At 36.7% G+C, this 23363-nt stretch overlaps 1 protein-coding gene across 3 annotated transcripts in view; it reads right to left on the bottom strand.

Annotated features, from left to right (window-relative positions):
• Nucleotides 1–23363, bottom strand: part of LOC120532946 (selenocysteine insertion sequence-binding protein 2-like) — a 70257-nt gene that overhangs the window by 12054 nt on the left and 34840 nt on the right. For 2 of the 3 annotated variants that reach the window (XM_039759462.1, XM_039759463.1), the window contains exons 9-14: nucleotides 21846–21972; nucleotides 19562–19670; nucleotides 16934–17154; nucleotides 15750–15904; nucleotides 9071–9251; nucleotides 5482–5972 (exon numbers count right to left, since the gene is read on the bottom strand). In XM_039759462.1, coding sequence (XP_039615396.1) covers nucleotides 5848–5972; nucleotides 9071–9251; nucleotides 15750–15904; nucleotides 16934–17154; nucleotides 19562–19670; nucleotides 21846–21972 — 918 coding nt within the window. In that variant the 3' untranslated portion in view covers nucleotides 5482–5847. Of the gene's footprint in view, nucleotides 1–5229; nucleotides 5973–9070; nucleotides 9252–15749; nucleotides 15905–16933; nucleotides 17155–19561; nucleotides 19671–21845; nucleotides 21973–23363 lie in introns of those variants that run through there. The other variant, XM_039759460.1, reaches the window with a different exon arrangement.

The raw sequence follows: 23363 nt of genomic DNA, 5'->3' as shown, positions 1-23363 counted from the left end.
ACAAAAGAAACCACAATATTCCTGAGAAACAGCTTTACGATGGGGCATTAAACAGCAGTGACAATAAACCTTAAGTGCAGAACCCTTTGCCAAATAATTCAATAATACAGTAAATCCATTTGTGGGGGCCTCAGTGTGTCTCGTCAGGCAGATACATCCTGACCAGGTATGTTTCTGTATTGTGCCCACTGCTACCCACAGGAGCCTGTCACCCACCTGTAATGTCAAAGACGGGCTCAGAAAATGGGTAATTAGATAAACCTATAAACCAAAAGGATCTCAAAAAAATGATTTTACATAAGAATTCTGGCAAAAAAATCTCACTGGATTTTATTTTTAGTGGCAGCAGTTAGCACACAATTGATTTTTGTTGGTTTCATTTTGCAGTAAACCACAGCGTTGGCTACAAGAATATTGTCACACAACATGGTGCAGCGTTGCGATTACCGTGCCAGCTGAACTCTGGGCTCTCTCGTGCGATGTGGATGAAAAATGGTGTGTACCTGGCACCCAGTCCTTCCAAATATGAAATTGTTGGAGACGGTGATCTGCTGATTTTGAACATCTTACAATCTGACCAGGGCAATTATGCTTGTTTCTTAGTGCAAAAAGTTGAAATCGGGGAACGGAAAGAGCTGGTGGCAGCGTATACTTTAACTTTAATAGACAGCGCAGCATCTAGCCCGTTCCTTTATTTTTTTTTGTTCTTCTTGTTTCTGTTCCTTGCTTTGTTGGTATATACGTGCTACCCACGATGCCGTCCACTGCTTTTTCCTGAAACCATAAACAACTTGTATATTATAACCCCAAATTAGTAAGCTTTGTTAATTACAAAGGGCGACTGGCAGAGGCCGTGAAGAGAACTGAGCGTACTGAGACACAAGGTCCAGATGGGCACCAGGAGAAGAGACTTTATTACACTGGCCATGAGCCCGAGTCCCAACGTGTTAAAAGTGAAATCCCTTCCACTAAGGACTACTCAGGCCTGGTTGCAGAGAAGAGGTTTGATGGTATTTGCTGAAACTTTGGCTTGTTTTCTTGTCGCCATTTGTGCTTTTTTTTGGTCATTTGTAAATATTTGATTATTTGAGATATTGTGTAAGGAAGGAAGCTGAAGACAGAAAATGTACTACAAAAAACACTATACCAGGTGTCTGTTGCTGTTTCATTTAAGAATCAACTTCATGCAGTGTGTATCATACAGATTAGGGTTACATGATATACCGGTACTGGAAATGTACAGAAAAACACACAATTTAAAACCGTATGTACAGTACCAGCATTTAGGGATTTTCAGTACCTAAAATATCAATTTTTCACTTCTCTGTCTGAAAATCAATGTTAAGAGAGGAGTAACGTGCTTAGAATTGCAGGCAACTTTATAAAGCAACATGCTTCAACCTGATCATGATGACACACCACTGCTCCAGTGTAATCAAGAATTCACAGGTAACATCATTGATTCAACTCAACTGAGAAGTTAAGGGGGGCACCCACCCTCACTGCTTCAACACAATCGAGGGCCACCCCCACAACTGCCTTATTGCTTCAGCGCACACTATGCTATCAAGAAGGAAGCGGTGCAGTGTATGCGTAGAGACACGCTGGAGTAAGACGGGGGGGTGACAGGTGGGGTGTTTTAGAGTTATCTTTTGTTTCTTTCAGAACTGTTTGGTACCTGCACTGCGGTCCGAAAGTTGGTATCAACTTAGTACCGATCCAACTCTACTATAGACCAATTTCTTTACTGAATAACAATATTAATAATTTGTTTAAAGCTTTTGCAATGAGAGAAAGTACCTCTCTTCTGTCGTACTGTAAGACAACTGAATTTGTGGCAGGTAGACACCAACTATCAAATCCTCGACAACAGCAGAGTTAATGTATATCCCAGTACAGTTTTTGGCATCTCTAAATACAGAAAACATTTTTTGGTGATTTCAAATGCTTGATGATTTCTTGCCACATTATGCAAATTTTAGTTTGAACATAGCATACAGTTTGTGCTGGAATTGAAAATATATGACTCTGGCATAGAGGTAGGTGTCTGTGCAGTATGTATTGTCAATTGTAAAGTCCATTTTTACCAGAGGACATGGAACCAGACGAGGATGCCCATTACCTAATTTGCTGTTTCCTATTACTACTGAACCCTTGTAAAGACCCAGAGAATTGTAAGGACAGGACCTGATCAAAAAGTTTTGTCTATAGGCTGGTGGTGCTATGTACTGATATGGGAGGTATTTTCTGCAAAAAAGGAAAATTCAAATTAAAACTGTAAAATGAAAATGGCCTTTACTCCACAAAGCAGATCCATCTTTATCACTTCTATTGGTAATGTTCTGCTAAGGCTGACCTGGACCTACAGAGGTTGCCGTTTCCACTGATGCCATATTTAGGCGATGTAAAACTTCATATAAATTCCGACATGCAAGACAAATTTCCTCCATGTTGGTGAAATGTTTGACATCTCCAAGCCTATCTAAAATCACTTTGCATCTAAGTAATATAAATTTTTTATCATCACAATCTGCCAACTCTATTAACTCTCTCACTTTCCATCTTATTATAAGCTGCCGGTACTTTCCTAAAACAAATTTCTCACATGTTGAAGTCTTAACCCCGCCGACTGACCCTCACTATTTACATGTTGAGATCTTGAAAATGCAACATTCTATGAAAATTCAATGAGCAGCAGGTGGCTTAATTTGAGTTTTACTTTTCATGTTTGCAGCTCCATTGCAGTTCAGGCTGAAAATTAAACTGCAAATGAGGTTATTTCATTTTAATTTTAATTTGTACAGCATTGTTGCATGCAGACTTTGAAAATAAAATTGAAAAAGAGAGATTGCATTTTCATTTTATAATTTTAACTTTAATTTCCATTTTTGCAGAAAATACCTCCCATAGTACTGGGGCTACTGGAGGAATTCCACTCCATTTTTTAAATTACCTTGAACAAGAAATTAACATTCTGGTATATAGTCCGGCACATCAACCTCATTTGGATCTTTTTTTAATAGTTTCAAAGCGGTTCAAATATCTAGGTATTAGAAAAATTAAGACTTACACAAACTTAAATTTCACAGCAGAAAGACGACGTATCTTTCATTAGCTGGGCCAATATTACTAAAAAGTCACACTTTCCCAAAGTTTCAGAGCATTCAAATCCAGGCGAGTCTCGGGCTACAGCGATCCCAACTACCATCAGTTTTACAGATATAAATGAGCACCACCCCCCAAATTTTTCTGAATTTCAATTAATTTTGATCTAAACACTTGCATTTTTTGTGACTGAAGTGAACTAGTTTTTAATACAGATGAGTAAGTATCCATCGCCAACACTACGGTATAGTAAACCTTTTCATTCACTATGTTCTTAAAATACGCATGTGTCACCAGATGTAGCTGACAGGCCTAACATTAGCAGCAGGGGTCACTATGTCTGAAATCCCACAAGTCATGTTAATGCTACAGCACCTTAAGATAACTTCACATTACACCTCAAGGTTTCATTAACGAGGTATTCCACATTACAAGGTTTGCCAGCAGAGTACTGTTTACGTCAAGCAAGACAACACATCAAGCCACCAAGCTTCATGATGGAGTTTAGAAGGTGTGAGAGCTCTGTGCTCAAGAGGCCTACACTTGAATTCTAGCCCAGTAAACTCTCAGGCATGATGCTGCATTTTTTTCTTTTTTTTTCTGGGTACTCCATTTTTACTCCAGTATTTCACAGACATTATTTGCATGAATGTCCCCATATGGGCTACAAAAGGGCTGAAGCCAACGCTCAGAATATAACTAGAATTGAAACACTGTGATGAGTCTTAGCAGCAGGTAGCAGGGCATGAGAAGCCCTTAAGACACTTCTGTTTCCTCCTCTTTGAGTGGGATAACAGAGCCAAGTATTTACACTGGGTTCAGAAGGAATAGCCAGCTGGAAAAAAGCTAGTTTGCTGCCAAAAACATCATCAGACCCAGCTTGGTGAACTCGGGTAAAATGCTGCTACCACTGATTCACAAGTTTCTGGGTTTGTCTGGGGCTATGAAAGAAGGCATTTTTTATTGGACCTGATATTAGAAAACTGATTTCTCATGCAGAATTTAATAGTGTGTGAATGACCTGGAATGAGAGGCTTGGGTATCATTCAAAGAAATCATTTCCAAGTTTATAGGTAATTATTAAGACCAAAATGATGCTTTAATTTTAAGGAGTTTTTTTGCAATACACTTGTCAAAGTTTACTTTTTGAAGTCACATTTGGAACTTTTTCATAAAACTCTTAGAGCAGTGAGTGAACAGCAGGGTGAAAGACTCCAGCAGGATATCAGGGACACAGAAAGAAGGTACCTGGGACACTGGGATATCCATATGATGGCAAACATTACTGCTGGTAAGCAGTACTGGAAAAAAGTGGACAAACAAAAGGCCACCAAACAAAGTTCTGGATCAAAAAATAATAAATGTCAAAAACTGGAGAAGACAAACGTCAATGAATGTATAATGTTTACATAAAAATATTACATGGACTAAATATGTTCATGTTAAATTAAGAACAATACTGTACACATGAATAAATTTGTATAATTTGTTAAATATTGCTTACATTTCTTTTCAGTTTTACACTTGTAAAATGTAACATGCATAACGTGTTAATGAATGCAAATAATACCTAATCACAACTAAAACAACTGAGATTTAATTTTGCGGACTTGTGTATGTGAAGCACAATGTAAAATTATATTCCCTTCCTTAATTTTTTGTAATAAAAAATGGGGAAAGTTGTCAACAGTTTTCCAGGTCTGTAGAAATCCTGTTCTGCCATTTATGTTTTTAACTCAACCAGATAAGAACTAGAATTAACTGAGCAAGCAAGTTGACCGTAGCAAATAGCTACAGTGAAAATCCGACACAAATCCCACCAAAAACAGGATATGAACATTAGAGGGGTGTCAGTACCTACACTACATTGTCCCATTGATCCAAGAGGTGCATTAACAAAGCACAAAGATCAAAGCTAAATAGAGAAGCCCAAGAGTCCATCAAGAGACCAATCTGCTTACAGAGACAAATATCCACCTGGTTATCACGGCATATTGGGTTCCTAAACTCCTAGATGATCTGCTATCTAAACAGGTGGTTTTGCATTATTTTGTCATTTTATTTTGCTTCTGTTTTGGGTACATTTATAAACTTGTAAGGTAAAATATGCATAAATCTTCTCACCTGCTTGCCTGGTGCTCTGTCCTGTTGCCTGCAGTTACAGAAAGGGTGCAGTCAAATCTAATGGCATCCATAAGTGGACATGCAGGAGAGTATAAACTTAGAAAGACTAAAGTGGGGATTTGGGATTCTCCATTCAGGTCTACGTGCCAACGAGTCAAAGTGAGAATAAGAGTCGTCCTAGGACCCTTCCATAATAAAAAAAACAGTAAAAACACACAGCAAGATATTGAACTAAAATAAAACATAAGAGACTTTCAAAGCAAACACACAAACAGAATGTTTACTGTTTACTCAGTAGTTTTCATTTTTCATTCAAAACATAATGATTTAAATCTTTACAATGAAAATTATAGTCAGAACAGTCTTAGCGCTTCTGAATGCCTTGTACCTAGGGCATAATTCCCCAAAATGGAACCTAATATTTACAAAACCTAACTGAAGTCCTTTAACATGAGATGCAAAAAAAAAAACATGTTGTAATGCTGCTAGAGATCTCATCAGCCTCAGCCTGCACTGTCGAGTTGTTTTTCTTTTACATACTGAAATACAAGACAAACAGTTAACTAAAAGTAAAGTTACAAAAATAAACCACATAACTTTTAAGGATGTAGTCAAATGTCAGCTATCAACAATGTCCTCTGACTGTGTTAAATTCAAATTTAGCGTCCTTGCAGCAAGGTATTCTTCAAAATTAAAGGTCTCGTAGTTCTTTTCATTTTCAAGCATTCTCCTCCATAGTTTAACTGCAAGAAAAACAACCAAGTTAACACATTTGATCACACATTAAAAAATATGTACAAGCTTTACAGCAGGTTTTCTAGCTCCCATTTCTTGTTTCAATTCACAATTTGAAGCTGTGATTCATGTCACACAGGGTAAGCCAAAAAGAAGTACCACATTTCAAATGTTTATTCTACAAAAACGGTACAGGATGAAATAAATTTCCATTATGACACAAGAAAGGGTATACAAAAAAGATTTTTTTTCACCGTTTTAAAAATGATGTCTTAAAGGTGGTGGCCATCATTAGCGATAAACTCTTAAGAGACGATTTCTGAACACTCGCATGACTTGTTCTGGCATTTCGTGGCAAATATCATCCTCGAGGGCTTCAAGGTTTTGACGTTGGTGTTTGTTTAACTTTGACTTCAGATAGCCCCACAGGAAGACATCGCATGGAGCAAGATCAGGTGAACATGAAGGCCACCTGACATCGCATCTCAGGGAGATCAGGCTGGCGCAAAATTTGCATGGATCTCCATGCCGTATGAGCCGTTGCTCCATCCTGTTGGAACCAGGCATCCAACACATCCATTTCATCCAGTTGGGACAGCAAAAAGTTCTCTAGCATTTCAATGTAATGTTCTGAAGCGACGGTGACTGTTGCTCCTCCCTCAAAACAGCAAGGCCCTACAATGCCAAATTCTGCAATGACACACCAAACTGTAAAATGCTCACTATGCTCTGATGAAGTTCACGAGGGTTGGTTTCAGTCCAATAGCGAAAGTTTTGCTTATTTACGCAACCATTCAAATAGAAATGTGCCTCACCACTGCACATGACGATGGCACCTCAATGAATGGTTTGCAGAATATTCTCTCTATGGCTCTCCCAGCGAGTTCCTGCATTACCATCATTGTGTATGGATGAAAACCCCACTCGACTGCCTCTACCTCACGCAATGACTTTGAGAAATTTGCTACTTCATTTTGGCTCACCCTGTATAATTTCCAAAAGGAAAAGCCAAAGAATGTTTGTTAGAAAAACATCTTAAGCCTACATGTTTGAAACATTTATCAGAACCACAAGTGGCTTCCAGGGGAGCCTTTGGATAGGATTTAATTTAGCAGATTTTAAAATGCTGTTTCAAGAAGTAGAGGCTTACAGGCATTTACACCTAAAGGTAGATAGTGACAAGTCCACTACGACTCCCAAGTCCTTCTTATAAGGGTACTTTCTGGTTTCAGACCTCCTATTGTGTACTCAAATATGACCTTTCTACTTTCTGTGTGGATTACTTAAAATTTTAATAAAAACCTAACCAGCCACAGATTTGCCCAAGCCTATTTTCTGTCCCCATCCCTCTTTACTATTTTAAATCATTCTTGATAATCTGCCATCCTATCTGGCTTGGTACCGTCTGCGAACATCACCAGCTTATTATGTTCTTGTCTAGGCCACTTAGGCACATTTAAATAGCAGCAGGCCCAGCACGGACTCCTGAGAGTCACCACTCTTAACATCAAGCTCTTTACTTTTGTACATCTTAGTAAATAATGGCTTAAATAACCTGCACAATATCTTGCCATTTAATATTTTGCTCTTTGTTAAACAGAATGCATTCATCTCTATCTAACAAACATAAATAAGTGCCTGCTCTGCCAGCAGTCATTGAGAAAGGCCAGTTAGTAAGTTCTGGAGTAATACAAGAAACATGGAAACTGGGAAAGGACAGTGTGTTCAATTAATGGAGGTGTCTAATTAAAAATAAATGTTCAGTCCTGGGGTGAACCTCAGAATACTGCAAAATCATTTTAAAACTGAACAAAATGTTAGAGCTACCAACTGCCCAATGAAGTGTTACCAACCATATACACTGTATAATAAACATACACTACCAGTCAAAACTTTTGGAACACCCCCATTCTTCCAGTATTTATTGAAATCTATATTTTGGCATTTTTGGTATTTACAGTTTAATGTCTCAATGTCCTCTGAAATAAAAGTATAGGACAAATAAACAACTGGAGATAACAAAAAAAAAAAAAATCATGGAATTCCTTTATTTTCTACAATAGGTAGTGGTTCCTGGCTCTAGCAGGCCTCTTTCTTATTTTGCAATTTTAGCAATAAGGGCTTTCTTACTGCCACATGACCTGACAATCCTGCAGCTCAAAGTCTTCTCTTCACAGTTGAACTTGACACTTGCTTACTTGAACCACTATTAAGCTATGCTAGAAGCTGTTGTCCTGTGAAGCACTCATCCCAAAAGCTTTTGATTTTCAGAAATTTTTCTTCTGAATTTGTTGTGGCTTTGTGTCTTCCAACCCCAGAGTGTCCTTCAGTCTCCAGGTTCCTTTTGAAGGTACAGGAAATTGTGTTCACTGACACCTTGGCTTTCTTTGCAAATTCTCTAAAGGACAGGCCTAAACATTTAAGAGTTAAAATGGTCTGTCTGTATTCCCTTTGTTAATTACCATTTTGTGGCCATTCTGGTATCAGTATACTGTTATTACCTCTTCCAGTGCAATATTCTCCACATAATGCTTCAGAGGGTGTAGCAGCACAGTTTGTTCCAACACTGCTTTTACACAGACAGAGGGTTAAGTAAGTAATCAACCAAACGGAGTGGTGGCTCTGAGGCTAAGGATCTGCGCTGGTATCCTGAAGATTGTTGGTTCGAATCCCCGTCACTGCGAAAAAAGATCCTACTCTGTTGGGTCCTTGAGCAAGGCCCTTAACCTGCAATTGCTCCAGGGGTGCTGTACAATGGCTGACCCTGCGCTCTGACCCAGAGGGGTATGCGAAAACTAACAAATTCCTAATATAAGAAATTGTATAAGGCGAAATAAAGGAGAAAAAAAAAAACAAAAAAAAACTTAGGACACCTGTAGGAATTGACTGCAAAATGTTTCAAGGCTCATTTCAGTTGCTGTAGAAAGGCTGCAGTTACTTGAAGAAGGATGTTTCCTTAACCTAGTTTTATTTTTTTAACCTCTGGCAATTTATTGCTTACCTATATATAACTTCCAAGTTATTCGACTGCTTACATTTCAAGGAATAAATGAGGTGTTTTGACTAGTAGTATATATTGTGTACTTAGAATAATAAATTGTCTTACTGTATTCTGGTTCATCCAAATCTGAAAGAGGAGCTGGACTTCTCTCCTCCAGAACAGACTGATTTTGGTCATTTTCTTCAGCTTCAAGTCCTTCATCTTCACATTTCTGTAAACTGGAAATCATTTCTTCATAATCTTGTCGGGCTTTAGTTGACAGATCAATCATTTTATGAAAATAGTCCTACAGATGAATTATTGAAATGAGAGAAAATTTCACATATTTCAGCAGTGACATACTAATTATTACCTCAAATTCTGGAAAATGGAGACAGTGGTTTTTGGATATAATTGGATCATTCCATGTCAAATCAACCAATGGCCCATACACTTTGTACTCAAAAAATTCTGGAAAAATGACCAGGTATACATGTTAGTTAGGAAACACCCTGTAATTTTTTTTTTTTTTGATGTAAGATCAAAAGATACTTTTCAAAATACAACCAGTTTACCGAGGAAAGAGACTGTCAATTTTATCTGGCCTCACTTCTTCATCAAATTTCACAAGCTCATAGCTCAATAACTAAACCACCAAGCAATCTTAGGCTTTTAATGCTGGTACATTAATTGGTATAGTATGTGACGAAATTCAAAACATTTGGTTCAGACAACTCTGCATGGTCAAAGCAGTCCCTTGAAACTGACCAAATCTTAAATTGAGTTTTTGGATTAGCTATTTTTAGGCCTCAGAAACACATATTTGGAACCAACACACACTTTTGATTTTTTTTCTTTATTCACATAACTATATAGGCTTTCTGAAAAGGCAATAAACAGAAAAATAACTGTATCAGAGTTTGAACAGCAGCCCTCTCAAATTCAAAACATCATTTTAGATTTCATTTTCAGACCAAATATATTACATATTTTGCATGTATTGCACTGTCCCTTCTTCCTCAAAACACAAACCTTACTTTACTTAAGTCAGTCGGGTGTCTGATGAAGATGATCAATTGACTGTCCGAACATTCACCACTGAAGCAAATGTTTCATACATCCAAACTATCCTGCACAATATTTCCATTGGCCACATAGGGATGACATTTGCTGGGCGCCATTACAGTGTGTCATTGCACTACTCAGTGCACCTACAATTGTCAGAGAGGCTACAGCACCATCTCTGTCTCAAAGACAAAGATGCCCTACTGTTTGCACTTTAACTGAAACAGAAATTAAATGGGTCACATTCCTGCTGCTGCAATACCACGATGTTAACATTTCATTATAACTAGTGTTGTATTTAATGATAAATCAAGCAGCTGTTGGTCATGTGTTGTGCTTCATATGCCTTTGGTGATTTATTTTTTTCCCATTAATCCTCTACCCAAGGAAGAAATTGATTATCATTATTTACAAATGATAAATTTACCCCATGTTTAGAATGGAAAATAAAAATGAAAGAGTCACATAGGAAAAGTAAGATTTGATTTTTGAGAAAGAAGGGACCATGTAGGATAAAGGAAAAATATTTTTAAAATGTCTGGACATTCCCATAGTGCATTAAAGCTGGTCTGAAAATTATACCCAAAATGATTTTTTCACATTTGAGAGGTGTGCTGGTCAAACCCCGATGTGATTTTTTTGTTTGTTTATAACCTTTTCGAAAAGCCCTGTGTGGGTATCTAAACATGGAAAAAAATCGGCCAACTCTATCAGTTAGAAGTATGCTTTCTGAAAGCCTAGACATGGTAAAGCCAAAGATGCAAAATATTTTTTGTTCTATTTTTGAAGGTTTGCTCTTACGAAGTGGTGTCATCTGGACCAGACATTTCGACTCTGTTACATACTCTACTTATAAAGGTACCAGTATGCAAAATCTGAGCCTGTTAGGTGGTTTAGTTCTTGAGATACGGACTTGTGAAACTGATGAAAAAATAAAGCTGTGTCAAATTTGACACTCATCTCCCCTCACAAAATTGCTTGTATTTTGGAAAGTATTAATCTTACATCAAAATGATTTTACAAGGTGTCTCCCTGATAACATGGGTACACCTGCTATTTTTTTTCAGATTTTATTTGAGTCCAAAGTGCGTGGGATTTCTGGAAAACTGGTTGATCTGACATGATCCAGTATCTTTTTGGATGATGCTATTACACCTTGAATGGCCTACAAAGAGATGAACAACGGCACATTGTGCAAGATTATTTAACATTACCAACAAAAGGATTTCTACTAGCATACAGTAAAGAAGATTTGAGGTCAATTTATACTAAAATCCATTTGTTAATTTTCCAAGCCCTATTAAGGAAACTGAAATGAACACAAATAGGGCTAGATATCAGAACTGATGTCCAAATTTGATTTCATATTTATTTTATCTTGACTGAATTAGCGTGCACTGATGTATTTGAAGTGGTAGCTTTTTTAGAAATCACTTAACCATGCATAGAGAACATTAATATAATGTAACAAACTTCAGTAACACTTTATTTGAAGGGTGTCTATATATTGACTTCATAACATATGCATAAGCATTGAATGACATTTAAGAAGAAATACTTGATTAGTATTGAACAGATAACATCAGTATTTGGAAGATGTGGAACAAAATATCACTGCACTGCACTCACTCATTCAAAATTCACTATAATTTAATTAACATATATATCACCAAATCAGTGTCCACACATATTAAGGGGTGAAGGGTTATAGTATGGCGGCTCCTTGTTTTAATACAATGTGATGCCATCTACTTTATAAAACATCTATATCATCTTGCAAATAATATTATTATAGCACAATCAAATATTGGTTCTTAAATAAGAAATATTATTGAATAACCTTTTTGTGTGTTATGAATCTCCATGTAGACACAGTTCAATTAAAATGTTAGCCGAATTTATTCCTCTATTGGACAAATAAAATAATCTTGAATTAGTTTAAAGATACATAGCACTGGCGCCATCTACTGGCCAAAAAAGAAAATAAGCAAAAATCTACATATACTGTAGTAATAGAGCTGGACAAAGATTCACAAGATCAATAGTGAGACTTTAAAATTCAATATCGAATTGTTTAGAAGAAAAACCACAAATGGAAAATCAATATTTTTACCCAGACCGAAAACACAAATGTACTGATTTAACAGACTTGGCCTTGCTCCCTGGATGACCATGCACAACGATAATCGCAACATGCAGATGTGGAAAAATATTCTAAAAGAAAAAGTGGGCCAAGTAGCTCACTCTGAGCCCTATCCAACTCCTTACTTGTGACAGCACTTCATTAACTAAATTATAGAGTCATTATATCAAACTAATTAAAAATTTGTGTTTATTTACACAGACTGTTTACAACAATCCACCAGTGCATTTACTTTCACTTTAATAACCCAGTTATTCACAGAAACCCAGCTTGAAAAAGGTTATGTATACCGTTATTCCTGTTATAAAAATCAGGATATTGATCTCTGAGAAACTGGATTATCACATGAAGAGAGTATCCCTGGTATGTGCCCATGTATACCCTTAACTAGGCTGCAGTTAACGATATAGTAGTCTGTGTATGTCTGCTGCAATCTTTGCTTGTCACATGCATGCAATAGCCACAGGTAGAAAATGGTGGAGGCATCCACAAAGGTATTTCCTAAAGCAAATGCTCAAGTGATCGCATTATTCTTTCTACCGGTTGACATAGTCTGTCTTAATATTTCAGGAATTACTAAATTTATGTTAATGAGGTAAATTATCAGGAGAAACAGGTTGCATGCTTGTTTTTTGGATTCACGGCAGCTCTTTTAACTCTTTTTTGTGCAGTTTTATGACATTGGAGCATTTTGCCAAGGGAGAACTTCTTAAATGGGCTTGTACATGTAAAGGGTTTTACTTAACCAAACAGGTTTTTGCTTTAATCAGTTTAACTCCTCTAATCCTAGTTTTGTGTGTGCCTGTAAACGTACTCAATGTGAGGGAAAGGAATGGAGAATTGAGGAGTCTGGAGCTTGCAATCGAACCATTTCAGCCTTTTAAAATCCAATTGTAACATCACCACCCCAACTGCATGGAGACATCAAAAATCTTTGACTCTTTTATAAATCTGGGTCTGGATCCACCAGTTAGAGCCTCTCCAACTCCCTCTTTTTTTTTTTTTTGGTGTTAGCAACTGTCACTTTAAACAGACCATTAAACACACCCTAGAAAACAATGAAGCACTCCACAAACTGCAGCAGAATGGCTATCTGCACAAGTAACTCTAGACCAGTCTAGTACTGGGTTTGTAGCTGCCACGCATAGAGCTAATGGCTGAAATTTTCCACACTAACATTGAGAAATAATCAACAAAAGTCACTCACTGGGCTCATATTTAATCACCAGGGTTTCTGCTACCTCTGCTTAATGAGACTCGATGAAATATCCATGTGGAAGACACTCAATGTAATTTTATAAACCAAGTATTTAGTAATAATATTTAAACTTTACTTGTATAGCATAGCAAAGAGTGTATAACCAATGTCATCTCTAGGTGCTTTACATTACTACTGAAAAAATAAACACATAATTAAAACATACTAAAATAAGAATTGTACATAAAAATTCAAATAACAGAATGAATAAATAAATCGCTAAAAGCACTTTGAAGGAGAGATGTTCAGTCTCTGTTTTTAAACAGCCAGTAATGGGAAGACCCAGGCAAACTGTGGAAGCTTGTTACATAAGTGCAGGGACATGCAGCAAAAAGCTCCATCATCTATTATGAACAGTTTTGTTAGGGGACAATGTGTTGGTGCAAATCTGCTCCACACTCCCATTTCTGTTGTGGGACCCTCTTGAACCCAACACTATTGATAATGTAACCGGATGAGTTAAACAGATGCGAACACTCACGCACAAAGCAGGGGTATGTGCATAAAGGTGACAAGTGCTTTTATCAAAAACTATCAAAAAACAAATCAGTGTTCATTAAGTGTAGTGCATCAAACAGTCAATAAATAAATAATCCAATAAAAAGCAGTGTCTGTGGAGGTTAAAACCAATCAAATAAATAATCCATTAAAGTTTAAAAACACAGTTCAGGAAACTGTCCTTTCCAATTCAGAGCCTTAGTGTCCCTGTAAAACTGATGTCTCCTGAACTTGCCTTTTTTGGACTTTGCAGTCGCAGGAAAACTTTTATACTGGTCCATGTCCCTGCTGCCGAATGGCTCCACCTGGCGAAAGCATGCCTCCCACCACTGCCACCTCAATGGCTCCTCCCAGTGAGAGCACACTCCTGAGGGTCATTGTCGCCCCTCAGCCCCCTCCAGAGCACTGGCCATACACACTCTCTCTGGGGCTCCATTCCTGTCTGCCTGCTTCCTCCTGTCTAACAACAGGCTTTCTCTCACTCCTGCTTTTCTCTCTTCTTCAATTCTTTAACTTCCATTCTTTCTTTCGTTTTTCCTTTCCAATCTTATTCTCCCTTTCTGTCACGTGCAGGCTCCTTTATCCTCTGCTTCTTAATTGGATATCGGTGCGAGGAGCCACTCCCTCAGCAGCATCATTTAGTTGCCTGACTGACCTGCCCGCCTCTGCAAATATATGTGGCATGGTCAGCCACTTCCCCAATTAACCACAGAGTGAAATGCACTCACACACACCCACACCTGACTGGAGCCTGAACATTCTCAGGGCACAATTATTTATTTAAAACAAGCCACTAGTTTCACAGCCACAGAACAGCCATACCACAGACAACCAGAAACTCAGAGGATGGAGACCAGAGAGACACTGAAGTGGATGGAGTTAGCCAGCCCCAAAGGATATCTGGGTGCAGTAGCAGTAAGACACTTGTATACTAGGAGCAGAATCTCATGCTGGATCCACTCCTTAACAGGTAACCAATGAAGAGTAAAACACAAAGAAGCTACATGGCAATGCTTTTGTGAATTAGTAAGTACATATGCAGCACTATTTTGGATGTATTATAACTTCTAGATGACCTCTTAGGGCAGACCAATAAGCAGTGAGGTGCAGTAGTCCAAAGGAGACATTATAAAAACATTGATCAGCTTCTCAGGATCTTCCATTGACAAGAGATTTATTACCTTAAGCAATACATAATGTGTCTCTGACATTCTAATCAGGTTGACAAATATGCAGAATTTATTTGATATGAAATATTATGTAACTTATGAAATGCTCAGTTGATCTATACCATACTTACTGTAATGCATTCTTATAAAACTAAAAGACTAGAGGGGGAAGAAAGTATGCAGAGAACTGAAATCCCTATATTTCAACATCCCCATGCTAGCCTAGAAAAATGTAGAGCACCATTTCAATTAGGTAGTGTGTTCTTCCTTCTCTAAGTACCACATTCTTTTCACTTGGTTCAGGTAGAGTCTCTGAGTCTCCACAGGATTAGTTCCTACTTTTTATTTACATCTATTCTAGGAGATGAAGACAGGCAGCCAATGACAATCCAAAGAACCAAGAGAATAACAAGTAAACCACTTTGTAGGATAATGACCTATTACAGAGCACACTCAAAAAACATCCACCTCCCAAGTGAGACAAAACAGAGGTAAAAATTAAATTAAGAACAAGTCTTTTGAACGGTAGGAGTCTTCAGAGGACATTCAGAAGAGTAATGAACAAGCAAATGTTACACAGAGAAATAAAATCAGGCCTAGGAAATCTCATGCTAGACACATCATGGACACAAAAGTAAAAAAAAGATTTTAAATATTCGTAAACACACTAACCTGAGCTCCATCATAACTGAAAATGCCCACTACACTCACAGGAACGGCTTTATTTACACAGTGGCCAAGAGCTTTACGGTTCAGAGCAAATACAAATGGGACACTCTGCTCAATGCAAGTGCTGATAATAGTCTGCAGTGCTTCATCTAGCCCACCTAAAAAATTTAATAAAATTACAAATCAAAAATAAATTTCACAATTTTTTATGAATGCAATTGAATAATCCAAAACATAATTTGTTTTCTTATCCTCAAAACTGCAAAATACTCAATATATGGTTCATTCCAAAGGAAAGTGTCAAAAATAATATTTTGTAATGGTGTGATCAATTTTGGTTGGGATTGGCTCCATTGGACCCCTGTGACCCTGTGTTGGGATGTAGCGGGTTGGATAATGGATGGATGGAGAAGTCCAGGTTTCTATTTGCAGGGTTAAAGTTCAAATCACAATCTGCATTTTTTACTACTTTTGGTTATAAAAAAACAATGAAGGGCTGGGAGTAAAAATTCATTTTTTATAATGAAAAACACATGCATACACTTGTATTAAAAAAATTGACCTGTTACTCAGTTAATTCATGATATAACCATCCCATGTTGTGGGATGCTATTATGTTACAATACCCTTTCGTGTCCGGTGTTCCTGGAGGGGACATTGATCAATACAACCTATATCAGCCACTTCTGATCCCACTCTTACATAAAATGACAAAGGTGTTCTTTCAGAAAGAAAACACCTGCTGAACATTCCACCCATATATCCTAACATGCTCCCCTGGTAAGCATGCTCTCTCCTCTATCCCTAATCAAACATGTACGTGACTGGCTTGGATTGCACATCTCCAACACCAAGTCTCTGGCAATAAATCTTGACCATCTGTGCTTCCATGTCAAAAGGGCATGGACTGACATTCCACTGGAAGTCATCTGTATGACAGTATGTGAGTTCAGGGCTGTGTTGCAGCATGACAAGATGACACTCAATATTAATGTTACTATGCTGTTAACACTGCCACTCTATGTTGCATAAAAAACAGTCACACCACTTTGTGTGATCATGATCTTAACACACAGAAATTATTCTTCTACCCAAATCGTAGCTCCACAGGGTGAGTCTTACTGTGTTCTTTGTTCACTTTCCACTAAATGTAGAAATGCTAAATTCTGCAATACTTATAAACTCACCTTTGGACTGTATTTTTTCACAGTTTGGAGAGATAATTACACACTTCACTTTTTTTAGTTTCAGATGTTTGAGTACTTCACGAAGACCCATAACAAGTCTTCTTTTGATCTTGGCTTTCATTGGGTCTTTTTGATAGAGACGATCTTGAAATCGAACTAGCTCTTTCAAGAGATTTATTACACATTCATCAACATCTTTACTGAGGACTTGGCTACAGTACCTAAGTTGGATCAATTTGAAAAGACAGGTATGAAAATACAAATATAACCCTATATTTAATACATTATTTGAAATTAATCACAGTAAAAATTTTATCAATAAAATAATAACCTCATTTTTATTTATATATTTGTTCAAGGAGTGTACATAGGAAGGAGAATGTTCCAGGTTTATGAGACCAAACAAAATGTCTCCCTGTAGTTATTAAAAAAAATCGGATTGAATATTGCATATGCCAAATCAAACCAGCATAATACTTGTCTGGTACATAGGTGAAGGATGTAATCAATATGGCCCACACCTTCACAATAATCATTATTAAAAAAAGAAAAAATAAATGTCTTAGATTAACACACGCAAGTGAGAATTTCACTGTTCACATGACAATACTGACCCTAAAATCAGACCTTGCTCTTATGTAATTGCTCATGAAGAATAGATTCCTTAGATCACTACAGTCTCTGTTATTTCATGCACTGACACTCGTTCATTATACATTATGATTCACTATGTAGTGGCAATTTGGTTTTTTTTTTGTTGTTCATGTCAAGGGGTCGTCTTTCAGCGATCATAGTCTGTAGCTCATCTGCTGACACTGGAATATGAAACAAACTGGTCTGTGTACATGTTAAATTCCATAAAACTACAATACTAGATTTTATGGTTTTCCATTGCCATGTTGACAAAACAAGAAACCTTCATTATAGTTGACAAATGCTAAAAACTTGTAATCTTTTGGCCCCTTACGAAATCAGCTCTCTAGAATTCCCCTTTTAGGTGCAAGTTTGAAAGGTTTCCCAACATCTCTTTAGACGCAATATATAGCTAACAATCTAGGTGACATTCACATCTATTTTTTAATGAGTATTTGGCAGCAGTAGTAGCAGTACTGTAACATGTACAAAGCATGGTGAAATTCTTACATGTACTCCCAACCACATTAGCCACTGTATAACGGTCTTCCATATTTTAGCATTCTAACTGTACATTTTGTTTATTTGTAGGGAAAATTTTAAGAAACAGTGCCCTGTGCTGGCACTTTCTTCAAAGCAGCCCTCTTCACTTTTGTATAAGCAAATAAAGACCCATCAAAATCACAATTAATCATCTCCTTATATTATTAGTATCTAGAGCTTTACAAATATTTTCTCTTAGATGTTATTTTGGCTATGCTTTTAAATATACACAGAGCTTGAACAGGTCCGCACCTAGGGAATTCTGGGCCCCAGGCAGCTGACAGAGTTCGGGCTCCTTTCATGCTTCAAATATGTGCATATATTTTAAAACGCCACTTAAAGGGAGGGCCCCTATCTAGCTCGGGCCCCTGACAAATGTCATGGTTGTCCCCCTTAGGTGTGGGCCTGACTTGAAGCTTGTAATTGAAAAAAGTGCTAAAAAAACAAAAGTAGAATAACTGATTTCGGAATCACAGTCTCAAGTATGCTTCAGTTTAAAGACATCATCCTGAAGAATCGAATCAAGCAGGGCAAAATTCTTGGTTCCTTATAATAGCAAGTAATGCACTTCCTGATGCAGCAATCTTTCCTAAATTATACATGACTATTGCTTCCTTATTGTAGAAACAGGTGTATTTTCCTATCTCACTAGACACACAATGTGTGCCCCACTATATATATAGTTTATCTGTTTTTTAAGAAGCTATTTTCCCCTGCGCTCTGACTGTTCTCCCGACTTAATGAATACAGTCTGGCCACCTGTATCCACTCAAAACTCTTAAATTTGTACTTTGCCACAAAATTGTCATTCAGGTCTGTGGAAATTCAGATCTCTAACTCAATGCGTGATCAAAACTTTAGAAATGACTCTACAGACTTTGTTGGATGAACAACTATTAAATCTTTGATTTTCCAAAGCTAGATAATTAAAACTGTATACAACAATAAGGCAACTGAAAGTTTAAAGAAAGTTTTTCATGTATTGCAGCGATGTCAGTGAACTAGCCCCCCTACTGTAGATGCTTTCCGTGTTTAATGGAGTCAGGTATTCAACAATCCATTTAGTTTATTAATATGGGATTAAACATCTAGTTCTTAAACCACACTAGGCAAGGAAATACAACGTAGTAGTGTTAATGGCTCCAATCCCGCAAGGAGTAATGGCAATTGTAGAATCCAATTGTACACAAAAAGAATTCTTGACTCATGAAAGCAGAAAAATTCATAGTCATTGTAGTGGTAGTGTAGGTGACAGATGAGAGACTTGCATTTTAGGCTGCTATGACAAAATAGTCAACATTTACAAAAACACAAAAATGTTTGCTTTCTTACCTTAGCCCACTATAAAATTAAAGTGGCAACACCAGGTACCAAGTACACCAAGTTGTAAATAAACACCGTAAAGACACATAAAATAATGAGAATCTGGCACAAATCATTCATCACACTTACTCTCTGAATCTTCTGCTATGAATTTTAGGATGACTAGAAGCAGTGAGGCTGTCTGGTGCAGAAGATTCTTTGGTCTCGCACTGTTCTGTAAGACATGTTTCAGTTGTTTCTTCAAGAAAAAAAAGAAAAAGAGAAGATTTTTATGTTCTGAAGAATTTACTGAAAAAGGTTTCTGCTGTAAATCTAATGTCTACCTTAAAATTTGTTTCTATTTTTATATACAATAAAATTGGACAAGTATGAGAAGTACTAACTAAGCCTTTACCAAATGGTAACACAATTCAAATTTTAGTTAAATATAACTATCTAAATATTTTTACACAGAAGCATACAGACAGAATCTAGCATGCTAGTTTTTTAAGGCACACTGTTAAATCATAACATAAAAACAGAAGCAATAAATAATGAATCACTCAGAAACTGTTTATGAACAATACTGATGAAACATCTCATGTTTTTGAGTGCTGACTGCTAAGCTTCCCTGTCAGATAATCTCTTTGTGAGGATACATACAGTATACAGCATATTCTTTTTCATCAAATAATCACTTGCCAACCCCCTGGCCTGCGCTATGCACTAGCCTCTTTGCAGTTCTGTTGCTCGCATATGGGGATGCAGAAGTGCAATTTAAACAGATTTTTATTTTCATGGGAACTGTTACATATGCATTAACACAACGTATAACTACCCCGATTGAATTTCATTTCTTTCTCTTTATTAAATAAAAGATTGTTTCGAATGTTTGACTCTGAGATTTGCTAATTGTCCTATTCTAAACAGAAACTGTAATGTTTTAATACGTATGGCATATCAAGATCTCCTTTACTGTCAAATGTTATCCGTGAAACATGTACTACATTACCTTTCTTGGATACATCCTTCTTTCTACAGTAATTTGTGCGTTGTAAGACCGGACGTTGTTAATGGTTGTACATATTTTTTGTGATATTGTAAGTTGTTGTTTTCATCTTTCGCACAATCGCCACCAACTGTTTCAGCATAGTCTATTGACACACATTTAACCAATTTGCTGTGTAACCGATCAACATTTTTGGACACATTTAACCAATTTGATGTGTAACAATAAACATTTTTGCCATTAATTAGTTTCTCGGTGCTAGGATTGCACGTGTACTCATTTTTTATGTTCATAACCGTTCATGGTGAAATTATTCAATAAGATTTGGACATAATACGTCTTCTTTAATTGGGAACTTAAAGTGAGGAAAATGTTAAAATGTATAAGAGTTGAGAGTGCAGGCAGTATGTCTGACAAAAGCATTCACAAGAATGAGAGTTGAGGACCGTGGTCTTGTTTGAAAATGGTTGAGAAGAGGGAGTGAATTGAAAAAATCTCAAAGCAAGAGTGTCGTCTTGCAGGGCTTGAAAAAAATCTCTCTTTGAAAAAGTCTTGTCTCCAAAAAGTCTCGTTGCATCAAAAGATTTTTTTTATATAATAGTGAGATGTATTGAAGAAACATAAATAACCATGTTAGATTAAGGAAATAAATGAAATTAACAATAATGGAAATCTAGGAACTTTAACAAGTTAGACCAATGCTGAAATATATTTAATTCTGAAGCCTGTGTGCAATGCAGTGTTTTGTTTACTTCCAGAAAGTTTGCACCACTGTAACCTTTTTTTCTTTAGTGAAATTACTGTTTGGCTTAAGGCTCAGTGTCATTTAGAGTGCCATGCATGAAAACAAAACCCAGTATCAGACTGTGGCTGTTGCAAGATAATTATCTTATACAAACAGGCAGTGCAGGTATGCAAATATAGGTAAACATGCCTGATACTCAAAATTGTTGCCATATTTTCACTTTTGACTGAAAATGGATTCAAGCATCAAATGTTTATGCAGCAAGAAAATATATCGGTAGTAACAAAATGGTACAATAAAATTGAATTTCTACCTTCTGAACATGATTAAGACTTTGTCACAGTAGCGTACAATATTATGCCAAGCATATTTAGGTAAAGTTATGTGAAAATTTTCAACACATAAAATTCTTGATTATCTTTTGACAGTTTGTGAAAACACAAACTATAAAATTTTATATATTAAAAAAAACACATGGTTTTCAAATGCTAAATGACCTATTCTCCACTGTTATTACCCCATTTAACCAAAATTTAACTGCATTTGTAGAAAACCATTCTTCTAAGTTATATTTCTTATACTAAAATATAATGTAAATAACCCTTCTTTAGCTAATATTTACACTACCCCAAAAATCTGGGTTAAGATAGTCTTGCCTAAAGAAATCCAGAGACCTTTACCTTCTTCGTGAGGTAAATCAAAACAGACATCCTTAGAAACACCATTTTCATCTTCAGTAGGAAGAATTATTCCTTGTTCTTCAAACAAGCGACGCTGCTTCCTTTCTTCTCTCTCCTTTAAAATGACCTACAAAAAAACAAAAGTAAAAGAGCCAATATTGTTAGAACTCACATTATTATTCAACAAGCACATTATTTTTTAAATTTAAATACAAATAATGCTGCTATGGAAGTTCAGACAGTCTATAGTTGGTGGACTAACATGAATTAAAGGAACCAAATTACTTAAAAAGGTTTAATCGTTTAAGCACCCATTTTAATATTTTGTATCAAAAATAGCCATGGTTTAAATAGATGAGAAAATTCCTTACGTTCCTATGTAAAAATGGCATCAAAGATTAAACTAAAGAAATGTAATATTAAAAACTTTTTTATCACACTCACAATACACTGCACCCTCAACCTCAGCATGAGCTGTGTTAACAACAAATTTTGATCTTCTTTTAGCAACAGTGAGTGTGTTCTGAGAGTTTTAATGGGTTTTCATCCATTGTAAAAAGTATCAGTAATAAGTACAGATACTGTACAAAATTATCCTGTAAGTACACTCAATAATTTTTACCAAAACATTAGCCTGCCACTTCTTCTACAATGGTAGTAAGGCAACATATGATTTATTGCATCTCAAAACAAATAATTGTAAAGTGAATTCATAAAGAACTTACCCGTTTTTTTTTTTACCGGATATACAATTTAAAGAGATTCTTATTTTCATGGGAATTGTTACATATGCATCATTTGCATCTTTACTTTTAGTTTTGTAAAAACAATACTTGTTCTTTATTTCCGGCCCCGGGCGTGGTTAAATCTTTCTCGCAGGATGTAAAATGCTGCTCGTGTTGTTTGGGGGGTGGGGGGTTCTGGGGGTCGGGCTGAACGCATGCTAAGGAGAAGCCTTCGGATCAGGTTGTCTTGCTGCTGCTGCTGGCAGGCTCCGTGTTCTGCTTGTCGTGCTGCGTGTCGATCATTTAACAGCCTGTACAGCAGCTGTCCTTTTGCCACTTCGCATCTCTGCTGCTCGTGTTGTGAAAGGGGAGGTGACGGGCTGAACGCACACTAAGGAGAAGCGGTCAGATTATCTGCTGGCTTGCTGTGTGTTCTGCTTCTTGCTTGTCGTTGTTTTAAGAGCTGTGAGCACATGAAGCGTGTCTGCCAAAAGCATTCCAACAACTGCTAGGTTAGATCTCAATTAACTTGTTTTAAATGTTGTCTCACGTGACGTTAAAGTGTCTCTTGCAGGACGTCAAATTGTCTTCCGAGAATTTCATGTCTCGTCTCCCTAGTTTTTTTTTTTTATAAAAGAGAGATGAAATGGTTTGGACAATGTTTCAATTTTTACACTGTATTTACATTGTATTAAACTGAACAAGTTTGACACTTGCCAATAAGATTTGTAGATGAATCTGTAATTTTCATCTATTCCCATTACAGTCGTGCTAAAGCTCAATAAAATCAGAA

The sequence above is a fragment of the Polypterus senegalus genome, chromosome 7, assembly GCF_016835505.1.
Source record: "Polypterus senegalus isolate Bchr_013 chromosome 7, ASM1683550v1, whole genome shotgun sequence".
In the NCBI taxonomy this organism is placed as follows: Eukaryota; Metazoa; Chordata; class Cladistia; order Polypteriformes; family Polypteridae; genus Polypterus; species Polypterus senegalus.
The sequence above is the reverse complement of the archived record's forward strand: the minus strand, read 5'-3'. Positions and strand labels throughout refer to the sequence as shown.